The sequence below is a fragment of the Oncorhynchus tshawytscha genome, linkage group LG29 (genome assembly GCF_018296145.1).
Source record: "Oncorhynchus tshawytscha isolate Ot180627B linkage group LG29, Otsh_v2.0, whole genome shotgun sequence".
Classification (NCBI taxonomy): domain Eukaryota; kingdom Metazoa; phylum Chordata; class Actinopteri; order Salmoniformes; family Salmonidae; genus Oncorhynchus; species Oncorhynchus tshawytscha.
The window spans coordinates 28610096-28624236 of record NC_056457.1 but is presented as its reverse complement, the minus strand read 5'-3'; the positions used below and the strand labels follow the sequence as shown (position 1 = coordinate 28624236).

General features: G+C 44.1%; 2 protein-coding genes and 1 non-coding gene across 5 annotated transcripts in view; 2 read left to right on the top strand and 1 right to left on the bottom strand.

Moving 5' to 3' along the window:
• The window catches only part of LOC112227652 (E3 ubiquitin-protein ligase MARCHF6-like), a 34727-nt gene extending 25702 nt beyond the window's left edge, over positions 1-9025 (bottom strand). Inside the window, exons 1-15 of one of the 2 annotated variants that reach the window (XM_042308447.1) lie at positions 8688-9025; positions 8005-8104; positions 6416-6489; positions 5844-5987; positions 5313-5385; positions 4911-5082; positions 4646-4820; positions 4410-4471; positions 4268-4300; positions 2191-2242; positions 2008-2066; positions 1727-1807; positions 1540-1608; positions 1228-1302; positions 964-1098 (exon numbers count right to left, since the gene is read on the bottom strand). In XM_042308447.1, the coding sequence (XP_042164381.1) occupies positions 964-1098; positions 1228-1302; positions 1540-1608; positions 1727-1807; positions 2008-2066; positions 2191-2242; positions 4268-4300; positions 4410-4471; positions 4646-4820; positions 4911-5082; positions 5313-5385; positions 5844-5987; positions 6416-6489; positions 8005-8104; positions 8688-8712 (1329 nt within the window). In that variant the 5' untranslated portion in view covers positions 8713-9025. The remainder of the gene's footprint in view (positions 1-963; positions 1099-1227; positions 1303-1539; positions 1609-1726; positions 1808-2007; positions 2067-2190; positions 2243-4267; positions 4301-4409; positions 4472-4645; positions 4821-4910; positions 5083-5312; positions 5386-5843; positions 5988-6415; positions 6490-8004; positions 8105-8687) is intronic. The other variant, XM_042308448.1, reaches the window with a different exon arrangement.
• A 279-nt stretch (positions 9026-9304) lies between these two features.
• Positions 9305-12855, top strand: cmbl (carboxymethylenebutenolidase homolog (Pseudomonas)). Of its 2 annotated transcripts, none has more exons than XM_024392451.2 (6): positions 9305-9410; positions 10190-10404; positions 10553-10660; positions 11033-11175; positions 11646-11737; positions 12000-12855. In XM_024392451.2, the coding sequence occupies exons 2-6, from the start codon at positions 10190-10192 to the stop codon at positions 12180-12182; spliced, it is 741 nt and encodes a 246-aa protein (XP_024248219.1). In that variant the 5' UTR covers positions 9305-9410; the 3' UTR covers positions 12183-12855. The 2 variants fall into 2 exon arrangements, with proteins under 2 accessions (XP_024248219.1, XP_024248218.1); XM_024392450.2 differs by lacking the exon at positions 9305-9410 and adding an exon at positions 9564-9706.
• Positions 9327-9400, top strand: trnat-agu. Its single transcript has one exon. It is a non-coding gene; the product is annotated as a tRNA-Thr (tRNA).
• Positions 12856-14141: the final 1286 nt, after the last annotated feature.

Below are 14141 nucleotides of genomic sequence, written 5' to 3'. Positions count from 1 at the left end.
CGTTGAAAGTCACTGAGCATCTTCAGTAAGGCCATTCTACTGCCAATATTTGTCTATGGAGATTGCATGGCTGTGCGCTCGATTTATACACCTGTCAGCAACAGATGAGGCTGAAATAGCTGAATCCACTAATTTGAAGGGGTGTCAACATACTTTTTGTGTGTGTATATTAGAGGTTGACCGATTAATCGGAATGGCCGATTAACTAGGGCAGCTTTCAAGTTTTCATAACAATTGGAAATCGGTATTTTTGGACACCGAGTTGGCCATTTTTTTTACACCTTTATTTAAGTAGGCAAGTCAGTTAAGAACACATTCTTATTTTCAATGACGGCCTAGGAACGGTGGGTTAACTGCCTTGTTCAGGCTCGGGGATTCAATCTTGCAACCTTACGGTTAACTAGTCCAACGCTCTAACCACCTGATTACATTGCACTCCAAGAGGAGCCTGCCTGTTACGCGAATGCAGTAAGCCAAGGTAAGTTGCTAGCTAGCATTAAACGTATCTTATAAAAAACAATCAATCAAAATCACTAGTTAACTACACATGGTTGATGATGGTCCCTATATAGTGCACTACTTTTGACCAGGGTCCATAGGTTTCTGGTTAAAAAGTAGTGCACTATAAAGGGAATAGTGTGCCATTTGGGATGTAGAGTAAATGTAGTGCACTATATGAGGTGTCATTTGGGACATGCTCTATAACCAGGTTTCCATACAGCCAATTCATGCGGGTGAATGAACAGAAGCATAAGAAAAGGCGGGACCGAGCTGATGGAAACAGGAAATGTCGGCACAATTTCATAAATGTCAACAGACAATTTGTTTGTTCAATATGGTGGGATCTTTTCGTGTCCGTCAAATTGATGATGTGAGAAATGGCGTTAACTGCTTTATTCGCAAATATTGATAAAATAACCATCATATGGAAATAGACATGGAGTCACGATCCCTGTCCCCTACCTCTCTCAGTAGGAGGATGAAGGATGCGAAGTAGAAGACGTAGACCATTCCCACCAGCCAGTGCAGGAACATGGTGGTGCCTGGAGCAGATTTAAAACTCAGCTCTCTGTCCTTCAGAGACGCATCAAACATCTCCTGCAGAACGGACGGAAGAAGAGGTGGGAACGGTTAAAGAAAGAGACGGGTGGGGGGAAATGGGGGCAAGGTTGGAAGAGAAAAGGGGGAGAGAGAGAAAGAGGGATAGATATAAACGTCTGTACGTACTAAAGAGCAGATGTCGAGCCACCAGCCACAGATGAGGGGGAAGACTCCTATCTCCACGACAACAAGAAGTGAGACCTGGAACACATACCAGGTTAAACACCATGGACAGACACATGACCTCAGGGACTATGAAGCCCCAGGGGAAACTCAGGCAATTCCCAAAATCATGCATTGATGTCAATGGGAGATTTACATTTTTTTAATTTTTTTAAAGTTGACCTTCCGTCATTCATATAGATTTCATTTTATAGTCAAGTCGTTCCTCGGGTTTACCGTAATATGAAAAGCCTAGATTTAAAACCGAAATGTTACCTTGACAACGATGTAGCAGACCCCTAGTAGACGGCGGGACCGCTGGAACCTGACCAGAGCAGCGAACCCCTGAGAAACACAAGTTAAGGACAAACACACACTTTTGTACACAAAAACAGTGGAAAGGTCACCATGGAAACACCGGGTGGTCACAGGAAGGGATCCCAGTCAGTAGGCGGAAGGATACATGACAGAGGATGAGCGTCATGGCCAACAGGATGTACCCTACGATGGTTGTGATCAGGCCCTCGAATTGGGAGGCTTGGACCTAGAGGACAAGACAAGAGCATTCAACCATATTTGCCATGTTGGTGAGGCCAACTTTGTTGAATGCAGAAAGTAAAACAGACCAGTCTTGACTATATCGATTAAATAATGCAATCATCTTTGTAAATACAATATCTTTGTACTGGATAACATTATGTTTTGCACAGAGTCAGGAGTGGTGTATTAGAGAATGGTTCTTACATATTCCTCAAAGCCAAGGCCCATGACAGAGAAGTGACCAATGTGGTATGGACAGAACGCTGGAAGAGAACAGTGATGCATCAAACCCCACTGCCTTCTACCGGGCCCAACCACCATACCTGGCTAGTTCATTGTAAGAAGGGTGCTACTTTAGGGGGAGTTAGTGTTAATTTGTGTACTCACCGAAGACCAGGATGAAGAGAGTGTTCAGAGACACAACCCAGAACACATGCTCCTGGAAGAAGAGACACAAAGCAAAACGTCACCTCACTACATACTAGTGCTACTGCTTATAGACCAGACAACCCCTTCAATGCAAATACTACGTGGGAACTCAGCGTGCAAATACCACTCCATACTGTGTGCTAATACCACTCCATACTGTGTGCTAATACCACTCCATACTAGGTGTGCTAATACCACTCCATTCTAGGTGTTAATACCACTCCATTCTAGGTGTGTGCTAATACCACTCCATACTAGGTGTGTTAATACCACTCCATACTAGGTGTGTTAATACCACTCCATACTAGGTGTTAATACCACTCCATACTAGGTGTGTGCTAATACCACTCCATACTAGGTGTGTTAATACCACTCCATACTAGGTGTGTTAATACCACTCCATACTGTGTGCTAATACCACTCCATACTGTGTGCTAATACCACTCCATACTGTGTGCTAATACCACTCCATACTGTGTGCTAATACCACTCCATACTGTGTGCTAATACCACTCCATACTGTGTGCTAATACCACTCCATACTGTGTGCTAATACCACTCCATACTGTGTGCTAATACCACTCCATACTGTGTGCTAATACCACTCCATACTGTGTGCTAATACCACTCCATACTGTGTGCTAATACCACTCCATACTGTGTGCTAATACCACTCCATACTGTGTGTCCATACTGTGTGCTAATACCACTCCATACTGTGTGCTAATACCACTCCATACTAGGTGTGTTAATACCACTCCATACTGTGTGCTAATACCACTCCATACTGTGTGCTAATACCACTCCATACTAGGTGTTAATACCACTCCATACTAGGTGTGTTAATACCACTCCATACTAGGTGTGTTAATACCACTCCATACTAGGTGTGTTAATACCACTCCATACTAGGTGTGTTAATACCACTCCATACTAGGTGTGTTAATACCACTCCATACTAGGTGTGTTAATACCACTCCATACTGTGTGCTAATACCACTCCATACTAGGTGTTAATACCACTCCATTCTAGGTGTGTGCTAATACCACTCCATACTAGGTGTGTTAATACCACTCCATACTAGGTGTTAATACCACTCCATTCTAGGTGTTAATACCACTCCATTCTAGGTGTGTGCTAATACCACTCCATACTAGGTGTGTTAATACCACTCCATACTAGGTGTGTTAATACCACTCCATTCTAGGTGTGTGCTAATACCACTCCATTCTAGGTGTGTGCTAATACCACTCCATACTAGGTGTGTTAATACCACTCCATACTAGGTGTGTGTTAATACCACTCCATTCTAGGTGTGCTAATACCACTCCATACTAGGTGTGTTAATACCACTCCATACTAGGTGTGCTAAATACCACTCCATACTGTGTGCTAATACCACTCCATACTGTGTGTTAATACCACTCCATACTAGGTGTGCTAAATACCACTCCATACTAGGTGTGCTAATACCACTCCATACTGTGTGCTAATACCACTCCATACTAGGTGTGCTATACCACTCCATTCTAGGTGTTAATCCATTCTAGGGTGTGCTAATACCACTCCATACTGTGTGCTAATACCACTCCATTCTAGGTGTGTTAATACCACTCCATACTGTGTGCTAATACCACTCCATACTGTGTGCTAATACCACTCCATACTAGGTGTTAATACCACTCCATTCTAGGTGTTAATACCACTCCATTCTAGGTGTGTGCTAATACCACTCCATACTGTGTGCTAATACCACTCCATTCTAGGTGTGTTAATACCACTCCATTCTAGGTGTTAATACCACTCCATTCTAGGTGTGTGCTAATACCACTCCATTCTAGGTGTGTGCTAATACCACTCCATACTAGGTGTGTGCTAATACCACTCCATACTAGGTGTGCTAATACCACTCCATACTAGGTGTGCTAATACCACTCCATACTGTGTGCTAATACCACTCCATACTGTGTGCTAATACCACTCCATACTGTGTGCTAATACCACTCCATACTAGGTGTGTAAATAGGTACGTACTAAGAACACCAAGGAGCCATCGAGTCCAAGCATCTGAGAGGTAAAGAGAGAGACATTAAGAGGTGATGATATAATCATGGACAGTGCGGTGTCATGTGTTTGATTCAGGACAGATGTGTTGGAGAAACTAAACCAGTCTTACCCTCTCCCATGTGAGCTCCTCTGCTGCCCTGTCCCATTCTAGAGCATTCCAGTTCATATCATCTACAGACAGAGAAAGAGACAGAGGGAGAGAGAGAGAGGGAAATAAGAGAGATGTAGAGACAGAAAAATAGTAAGAGAGGAGAAATAAGAGGGAGAGACAGATCTCATACTATAACTTTTAGTATTGCTGTTGCCATGTTAGTCATCTGATGAGTGCTGGCCCTAGTCTCCTACCTTGAGCCCCGTTGTTGGCATCCACATCTTCGGCAGCAGCCCCCTCCTCTTCCTCATTGTCTAGTTCTGGCTCCTCCCCCTGTTCTGGCGGGCCATCCGGGGGCTCTGGCTCTGCCTCGTGAGCTGGGGGGTTGGCAGGGGCAGGGGGTTCATCAGCTGCTCCTTGACCGGCAGCCTGCAGGGGAGCAATGTGGATGGAGGGGCTGTAAATGTGTGTGTGTGTGTGTGTGTGTGTATATGTGTGTGTGTGATGAATGTGTGTTACCTCGTTGGGCTGTTGTCCGGCTGCGTTGGGCTGGGGCTGCTGGTGGTGCTCCAGCCACAGGGGGGGACCACCATGGACTATCTGCTCCCTGAGCCACACCAGACTGATGAACGCACACAGTGTACACGTCACCACGAAGCAGCCCTGCAGACAGTCTGCCAGCAGGTTATCTCTACAGGGAGACCGGATGTGAAAATGTCAAAGATCTACAAAAAAGCACTCGCACATCTTGTTGCATGTGTGTGGGAAACTGGGAATAAAGCAATAACATCTGTAAGCTCTGACCAACGCGAAGCGGCCGACACATAAGCTTGAATAAACAATGACGTGATCTGATACAGGAAGGAGGTGAGGAGGTAGAGTCTGATTGGCGAAGGAGGAGGATATGACGTCATGACTCACGTGGAGAGCATGTCCAAAGGCAGCGTCAGGAGCGAGGTCACAGAGCCGGTAAACAGACACTTGTAGATTCGACCTGAAGAGAGAGAGAGAGACAGAGGAGTGAGAGAGAGACAGAGAGAGAGGAGAGAGGAGAGTGAGAGACAGGAGAGTGAGAGAGTGAGTGAGAGAGAGAGAGGAGTGAGACAGAGGGGAGATATGGGCATCATCTCACCAAGGGAGAACATGCTGAAGAAAGAGGTAGTCCTTCGTTAAGGAAGATCTTGGTTAGGACTGAGGACAAATGTGTTTAGGCAGGGGCAGTAACTGTATACTTAATGCTGGTATTGTAATCCACCCTATCCTAAGAGTGTAGGCAGTGGACACACAAACCAACACACCAGTAGGATTAACAAAACTGGGAAAATCCCAAAATCCCACTTCTGATCCTATTAAACCATGGACACAGCACTAGCGTACAGGTCCTTATGTGAGTGATACTGTACTTAAGAGTAAAGTGTTGACTCATTAGTGTGTGTGTATCAGTCTACTCACATGCAGTGAGGGGGACCACCCCCAGCCATGCGAAGGCCACCAGTGTGTAGTGAAACCAGTATCGTATGGCTGTGCCCACACTGGTCAGCAGGCCAGCACAGATGTCCTGGATGGGCAGGCGGGGGGGCATGTCTGGGGAGTAGACTGGAGCAGAGCAGATAGAGGGATGAGACAATCATTTATAAATAACGGAGCAAAAATAGGAGGTTGAGACGTTTTGAAGAACCCCTTTTGGGTTCCAGGTAGAACCCCTTTTGGGTTCCAGGTAGAACCCCTTTTGGGTTCCAGGTAGAACCCCTTTTGGGTTCCAGGTAGAACCCCTTTTGGGTTCCAGGTAGAACCCCTTTTGGGTTCCAGGTAGAACCCCGTTTGGGTTCCAGGTAGAACCCCTTTGCGTTCCAGGTAGAACCCCTTTCCCCTTTGCGTTCCAGGTAGAACCCCTTTGCGTTCCAGGTAGAACCCTTTTTTTCCAAGAGTGTATTCAATGACAGAGCATCGCAGTCTGAAGTCAACCTCTTGCAACAGCGCACATTTCTGAGACTGACAGGTCAATGCCACGGACGGGTACTTACTTGGTGTGAAAGCAAATCTGTGCTTGCATAATTCACAGTACTCCTTCCTGCTGTGCTTCAGCCACTGGACCAAACTGTAAACAACAACAAAAGGTAAGAGCGGTGAATGTTAGGTGAGGAACTAACAATAGTGAGAACAACCCACACTGAACACCCTAAAAGACTTGTTCATACCACACAGCAGTCGACTCATTCAGAAGTTTAACACTTCGTAATGCTTTCTTTAATACGCAGTACAACGCTTGCTACTGCAGCCCTGAGCTGTCTAGCATTGGTGATTATGTGCTCCTAGTTTGCAATATATTAAGAATGAGATAATTCTGTCTCACACACACCTGGTGAATGAGAACTGGTCCACACAGAGGATCCTAAAACACTGATTTGAATCCTCATGATATTGTTATTACTGCCAGTCAGGAATATATGTTAATAACACCAAGACAACCCAAGTTACATATGGTTTTATTATTTAAATAGGCAAGTCAGCTAAGAACAAATTCTTATTTACAATGACGGCCTACCCCGGCCAAACCCAAACCACGCTTGGCCAATTGTGCGCCACCCTGTGGGACTCTCAATCACGGCCAGTTATGATACGGCCTGGAATCGAACCAGGATCTGTAGTGACGCATCTAGCACTAAGATGCAGTGCCTTAAGACCGCTGGGCCACTCGGGAGCCCCAAGTTCCATGTAACTAACTACGCCGTGGTTACCTTCCTGTACATCTGGATGAATCGTGTGAACCAACGGGGCCCTCTGGAGATCACTGACATTATGCCAGAGCAGACGGTACCAGAAATGGAATGATGACACAGTGCTCCAATGCACTTCTGAACCCTGCTCAGCAGACCACAAATGTGTAACCACGCCTGTAGTAACTGTGTAACCACATCCGAAGGCTTTTATTATGTTTCTGCAGTAGTAAACCACGGCAGTAAACCACATTATAGTAGTTCAATAGTGTCCCGACTGCTTTTCATCACTAGTGCTAGCACAGTAAATGACAGATCAGAAACTTTCACAGTCCGTTATCCTTTGCTTTATTGTTAATTGTTTTTCCTTTGTTAGATCCACATGGCAGAGAAAACAGCTGCGATTGCAGCAACATAAGTGGGATGATCACTTGGGACACACGTCAACATAATGGCCTCAGGACAGTCTTAGGCAATAGCGAGGCCCTATGCTGTGTCTATATCAACATTACCTCATCCTACTGGCTCAAATGTGATTCTCCTATGGCCATTATATCAGAGGAGTGAGTAGGTCTCTCTATGGCTAGTACTGGAAGCTGGTGTGGGGGCTAGATTATAGTTTGATTATAAATACTAGTACAGTATATAATACAGTATAGGTATAAAAAAATTTTTTTAAAACAGTATATAGTTGAGTCCTGATAGTAAGTGCACTTAAGTGTAAAACAATCTTGAGGTTGCAATTCAATGACAATGTTTGTAATTGTTCCTGATAACTGCATGTTCCCAAGCCGTGTCAATCATTCATCAGGACAGGAGTTGACAGTGATTGAGTCAGAGAGAGAGAGGTAGAGAGAGAGGTAGAGAGAGGTAGAGAGATACAGAGAGACACTCACCATTCCTGGTGGATGAACTTGATGCTGCCAGTACAAACACAGGGGTGGTACAAGGGTTTGTCTGGGGTCCCCTCTGAACGACACACGCGACATATATCCCCTACACAGAGAAGATGTTTGTCCATTGGTTCAGAGAGACAGACAAGACGACACATAGGAAGAACAGCCTTCTGTAGTAGCAATCGATTTGAAGCTACCTAATGAATTGTTCCAGTGCTTAATCAAACAATATTGTCGTTAGCTTTACACTGACAAGATAAAATGGTAACACCAGCCATGAGAGCAGACATCAGCTAATAAATAGCTAGCTTGCTATGGAGTTAGCTACGTGTCATTGATTACCTCGCTACTGTAGCTAGCTACATTACGTTAGCTTAACCGACTAACATGCCAGTGTTAGCAGCCGCATCAATTATCTGTCCTGGAGAAATGTGCTAGGTTATATAACTAACTAGTCCCGGTCTAGCTAGCTACTGGTAGCCCATTGATGATTGCTCCTAGCCAGGCCTGGTGTCACTGTGTGGGTGTCAGTGGACGGACACTGTGCTGAAAACTGACGTTGGAAAGGTAACGTTAGAGACCACCTTTGCCTTGGAGACCGAGTACAGAGTAACTAGCTAGTTTCACTAAGCTAACTTAGCTAGCCAACGTTAGTGGACTGTAATTTTTTTATTTTTTTTTACCTTCATCTGCAATGTCCATCTTCATAGAAGAGGCTCTGCCCCTCTTTTTTTGGAGTTATACAGTAACGTTAGTTCGCTATCGCGCACCCATCCACAACGCGAACGGCACTGTTTTCAGCCGATCTGGATCAGACTATCCTTGAAGAACCGATACATTGACTATCCATAAAATGGTGTCCACTTTGAACACCAGAATCCCTCCTGTTTCGTGACACGCTCGGACCATGTATGTTGGACCGAGATCGCTAGCAGACCTCTTCCTTGCAAATTCAACACGGTTAGAGGCGACGAATAAGAAATGTACCCGACACAAGTGATACCTTGCGACAGTGTGCGCCGTTTTACGTCAGCGGTCATCCGGAAACTGCGTCACATGGTACCATTTTGTGGTTTCTGGCCCGTGTAGATAGTGACATCCTGCGGTATTTAGCCGGTACTACATCATATCGATATATCTGTGACTGATATCGCATTTCTTTAAATTGATGCCTGCACCACCGCTTTACCCCGTTATGGTATTTACTGTTAATCTCGGAATGTAATTGCAAACTGCATAATACAGCTGACTTTACAACAAATGCTCACATTACCAAAGCCAGGTCAAGAATTGTTAATATCTCTAACGCACATGGCATCAGTGGCGCTGTGGCTTAGTTGGTTAAAGCGCCTGTCTAGTAAACAGGAGATCCTGAGTTCGAATCTCAGCAGTGCCTTTTTGAGACGGTAGGTTTGTACAGTTCGAAATTGTCCCAGTTAAAACTCAACTAAGGCGAATTGAATGATTATTACACGTTTGCATTTTCTACACTCAAAATGCAGATTATAAAATGATCAATTTTGGTGGGTTCGGACTTCGGACTGGGAACGACGCTCACGCTATCGAAGAGGGCGTTCCTTGCAGTCAGCCATTCACATACTTGTTTTCACTTTTCCACCGCGGAAGAAAACTAAACTCTAACGGGAAGGGGAGAAATATACTCTTTTTTAGAGTCAGTGCGCGGGGGTACCGGTTAGTTGAGGTAATGTGTACATGTAGGTAGGGGTGAAGTGAATATGCATAGATAATAAACAGCGAGTAGCAGCAGTGTACAAAACAAATGGAGGGGGGTGTCAATGTAAATAGTCCGGTGGCCATTTGATTAGTTGTTCAGCTTTCTCATGGCTTGGAGGTGGAAGCTGTTAAGAAGCCTTTTGGTCCTTAGACGTGGTGCTCCGGTACCGCTTGCCGTGCGGTAACAGAGAAAACAGTCTATGACTTGGGTGACTGGAGTCTCTGACGATTTTATGGGCTTTCCATTGTATGTGGAAGTAACTGAGGCTTGTAGGCTATGTTGCCCTCTAGAGCATAGTCAGCATGACGCACTCAGTAATGAGTGGGAACATTTTAATGACCTACTTATGTCAAAGGATTCCGTATCCCTGTATCGATTAATAAAATCCATGTGTTTCTATACATGTTTGTATGGTTATGTGGGGTGATTCTCAATGTTATCGCTTTCCAGATGGCCAATGAGGCGAAGCCGTGTCCATGTGACATGGGATACATGATGGAGTATGGAGGTGTTGGCCAGGAGGTCCAGATAGAACACATCAAGGCCTACCTGGTCAAGCCTCCCTCTGATTCAGACAAGGCCATCATCATCATCCAGGACATCTATGGCTGGCAGCTACCCAACACCAGATATATGGCTGACATGCTGGCCTCCAATGGATACATGTACGTAACAAGGCATACTTAACAATGTTGTTACTTACCGTATACCAAATCAAATCAAATCGTACCCTCCAAGGGTACTGGCATTTACTGGCGAATTACAGTACAAGTATTACCAGTATTGTCATGCTGGCTGTCTATCTCCTCTCAGTGCAGTGTGTCCTGACTTCTACATTGGAAAGGAGCCATGGAGTCCATCACAAGATTGGTCTACCTTTCAGCAGTGGCTGGAGGACAAGAAGCCCACCAATATCAACAAGTAATGCAAACATTCCCATTGGCCAGAGAGTAGTCTCAGAAAGCAGACTCCACTCCCTTATGCCAGAGAGTTGTCGCAGAAAGCCAGACTCTATTCCATTGGCCAGAAAGTAGTCCCAGAGAGCCAGTCTTCACTCCATAATTTCACATCTGTATATAGTATTAATCTCTATCAGCACACATCCACTGTTGGCCAGCAGAGGGTACCATCACGAAGCCAGACTTGTTAGTCTTATATTCTGTCAATAGAATATAACTTTATTAGAAAATAACTTTATCCCTCTGTTAACTTGCAACTGAAATGTGTGTGCCCTGTGCTCCCCTAGTAACCCAACCCCTTCCTCCCCTCTCTCCCTGCTGTCTGTCCGTCCAGGGAGGTGGACGCAGTCCTGAGGTTTCTGAAGAGCCAGTGTGGGGCCCTGCGTATTGGGGCAGTGGGCTTCTGCTGGGGGGGGGTGGCCACCCACTACCTGGCTCTGCAGTACCCTGAGGTCAGGGCAGGGGTATCTGTCTATGGTAAGGGTAGGGGTCAGAGGCCTGTCCAATCAGAATACAGTAATAACCATGAGGTAGAGTGTCTACCAACGGTCGCAATCTAGGCTGATTAGATTGCAGGCGCCGGCCAGATCTCGTGAGGTGTAGCCAACCACATCATATGATGTGGTCCCGTGTAGCTCAGTTGGCAGAGCATGGTGTTTGTACCGCAATACGAAAAAGGTATGAAAATGTATGCGCTCACTACTGTAAGTCACTCTGGATAAGAGCATCTGCTAAAGGACAAAAATGTCGTTTTTTATTTTTATTTTTTTAAATATATGATTTAGCAGCCTGATTCCCGACTGCACATTCGATAATATGAAACACAACCATTGGTTGATGCAGTGCAACAGCTGCAATGTAGTCAGTCTGGAACGCAACCATTGTGCTTGCCTAGTAGACTAGTAATGCTAATGCTATGCTGTTTGGATGTGACTGCGTGTCTGCAGGAATCATCAGAGAGAGGGAGGACAGGTATGAACTGAAGAGCCCGACGCTGTTTATCTTCGGAGAGAAGGATGACGTCATCCCACTGGACCAGGTCTGTTATTATTAAATACTACACAGTACTACATTTTTTTTAAAGAATAAAGTCAATGTAGATCATTCATATATTGAAAACTATATTGAGCACCATTTATTGCAAGCCAGAGTCATCTCTTGAGTGAAATGAACCGTCATCATCAGCATCTCATTCGGTTACTGACCTTACACCACCATTTAGTGTCATCCAATCAAATGCTTTGAGTTGTGTTTCAACCATCCTATCACCATTTAATTCATTCCCTGTTGTTTGCTTCCAGGTGAGTGTCCTGGAGAAGAACCTGCAGGAGAAGTGTACAGGTGTAGACTACCATGTGAAGGTCTTCCCAGGTCAGACTCATGGCTTTGTACACCGGAAGAGAGAGGACATCAATACCACAGACCAGCCCTGCATCCAGGAGGCCAGGACAGACATACTCAACTGGTTGCAGAAATACATGTAGAATATCTACAGTGCAGTTGTCAATCATCTGCCGTCCATGGTAGAGTGAACAGAAAGGATAAAAATCCAAATCCAATTTCACGACACCACTAACCTTATTAAAAAGAAATAGCTAATGTAATTGATCATCAGTTCTGAGGTCATTTCCACGTAAGGCTGCTATTCAGAAAGGACAATCTGGTGATTATCATGTCCTTGATTTATCATGATCAAATTCAAGCTGACGGGGTGTTTTAATGTGGAATCTGTAGTTGCCATATTTGTAGTAGACTTTAGTTTTGTACCTTTTTCTTGCAGTACATTGTACACATCTCTTCCTTGTACACATGATCTCTTCCTTGTACACATGATCTCTTCCTTGTACACATGATCTCTTCCTTGTACACATGATCTCTTCCTTGTACACATGATCTCTTCCTTGAATACATGATCTCTTCCTTGAATACATGATCTCTTCATTGTATACATTCTGTATTTTTGCATACATTATCTGTTCATTTTGTATGCATTGTACACATTACCTCTTCATTGTATACATTATAAAAACAAGGAATTACTTTTAACTGCAAAGTTTAATGTCATTATATAAATGCAAGTATATTTTATTTCAGATTTGATGTTTGTGTATAATATCATGTAATACCCAAAGATATCAATAAAGATATTACGCTTCATGTTAATGTAGCATTGTAATCTCATTTGCACATCTTATCCTGGATTCAGAGTGGCTCAGTCTGCTCTCCAGCCACAGCTGTTGTAGAGGTGTTTACTTTGGCTGACCACAAACGACAACACAGGCTGAGCAGGAAGGGACAGACCTTTAACTAATGCACAGGTTCACTTCTCCCACGGTCTGAGAGAATATCAGATAGTAACCTGCTATGACAATCTTTGGCACTTGATGTCTTTTTGTCAGAAACATATGTTAAATGTCCATCTAATTAGGGCTGACCACATTTAGTCGACTGGACGATTGTTTGGTCGGTAGGCTGTTGGTTGACCGATCATTTTTTAGTAGGGCAGTTGCAAAAAAAATGCAAAATAATGATGGCACGTCTTGATTGACACCAGTAGTACATTTACCATTAATTCCCATAATTTCTAATCTACCAGTGGAGGCTCCTCAGAGGAGGAAGGGGAGGACCATTCTGCTCAGTTAATTTAATAAAAATAAAAATTGTAAAACATTAAAAAGTTATTTTTAGATAAAACTATACTAAATATAATCACATCACCAAACAATTGATAAAACACTACTTTGTAAAGGTCTACAGTAGCCTCAATAGAACTCTGTAGGGTAGCACCATGGTGTAGCCAGAGGACAGCTAGCTTCCGACCTCCTCTGGGTACATTGACTTCAATACAAAACCTAGGAGGTTCATGGTTCTCACCCCCTTCCATAGACTTACACAGTCATTATTAAAACATCCGGAGGACATCCTCCCGCCTATCAGAGCTCTTGCAGCATGAACTGACATGCATAAGCTACAGCTAGCTAGCACTGCAGTGTATAAAATGTGGTGAGTAGTTGGGAGAAAATAGTTTAACAGTTTTAACCAAATACATTTCTTCCAAAATGAAGGAGAAGCAAGAGAGAAATAGAGTGTCTTTTTTAAAAACTTTGAGTTTCACTTACTTAGCTAGCAAATGCAGCTAGCTAGATTAGCCAACTGAAACACCCTTCTCAAACAGAGGGAGGCTGCAGTGGCTTGGGAAAGTATTCACCCCCCTCGCATGTTTCCTATTTTGTTGCCTTACAACCTGGAATTGAAATATATTTTTGGGGAGGGGGGGTGTATCATTTGATTTACACAACATGCCTACCACTTTGAAGATGCAAAATATATTTTATTGAGAAACAAACAAGAACAAAAAACATTCAACTTGAGCGTGCGTAACTACTCACCCCCCCAAAGTTAATAGTTTGTAGAATCACCTTTTGCAGCTGCAAGTCTCTTGG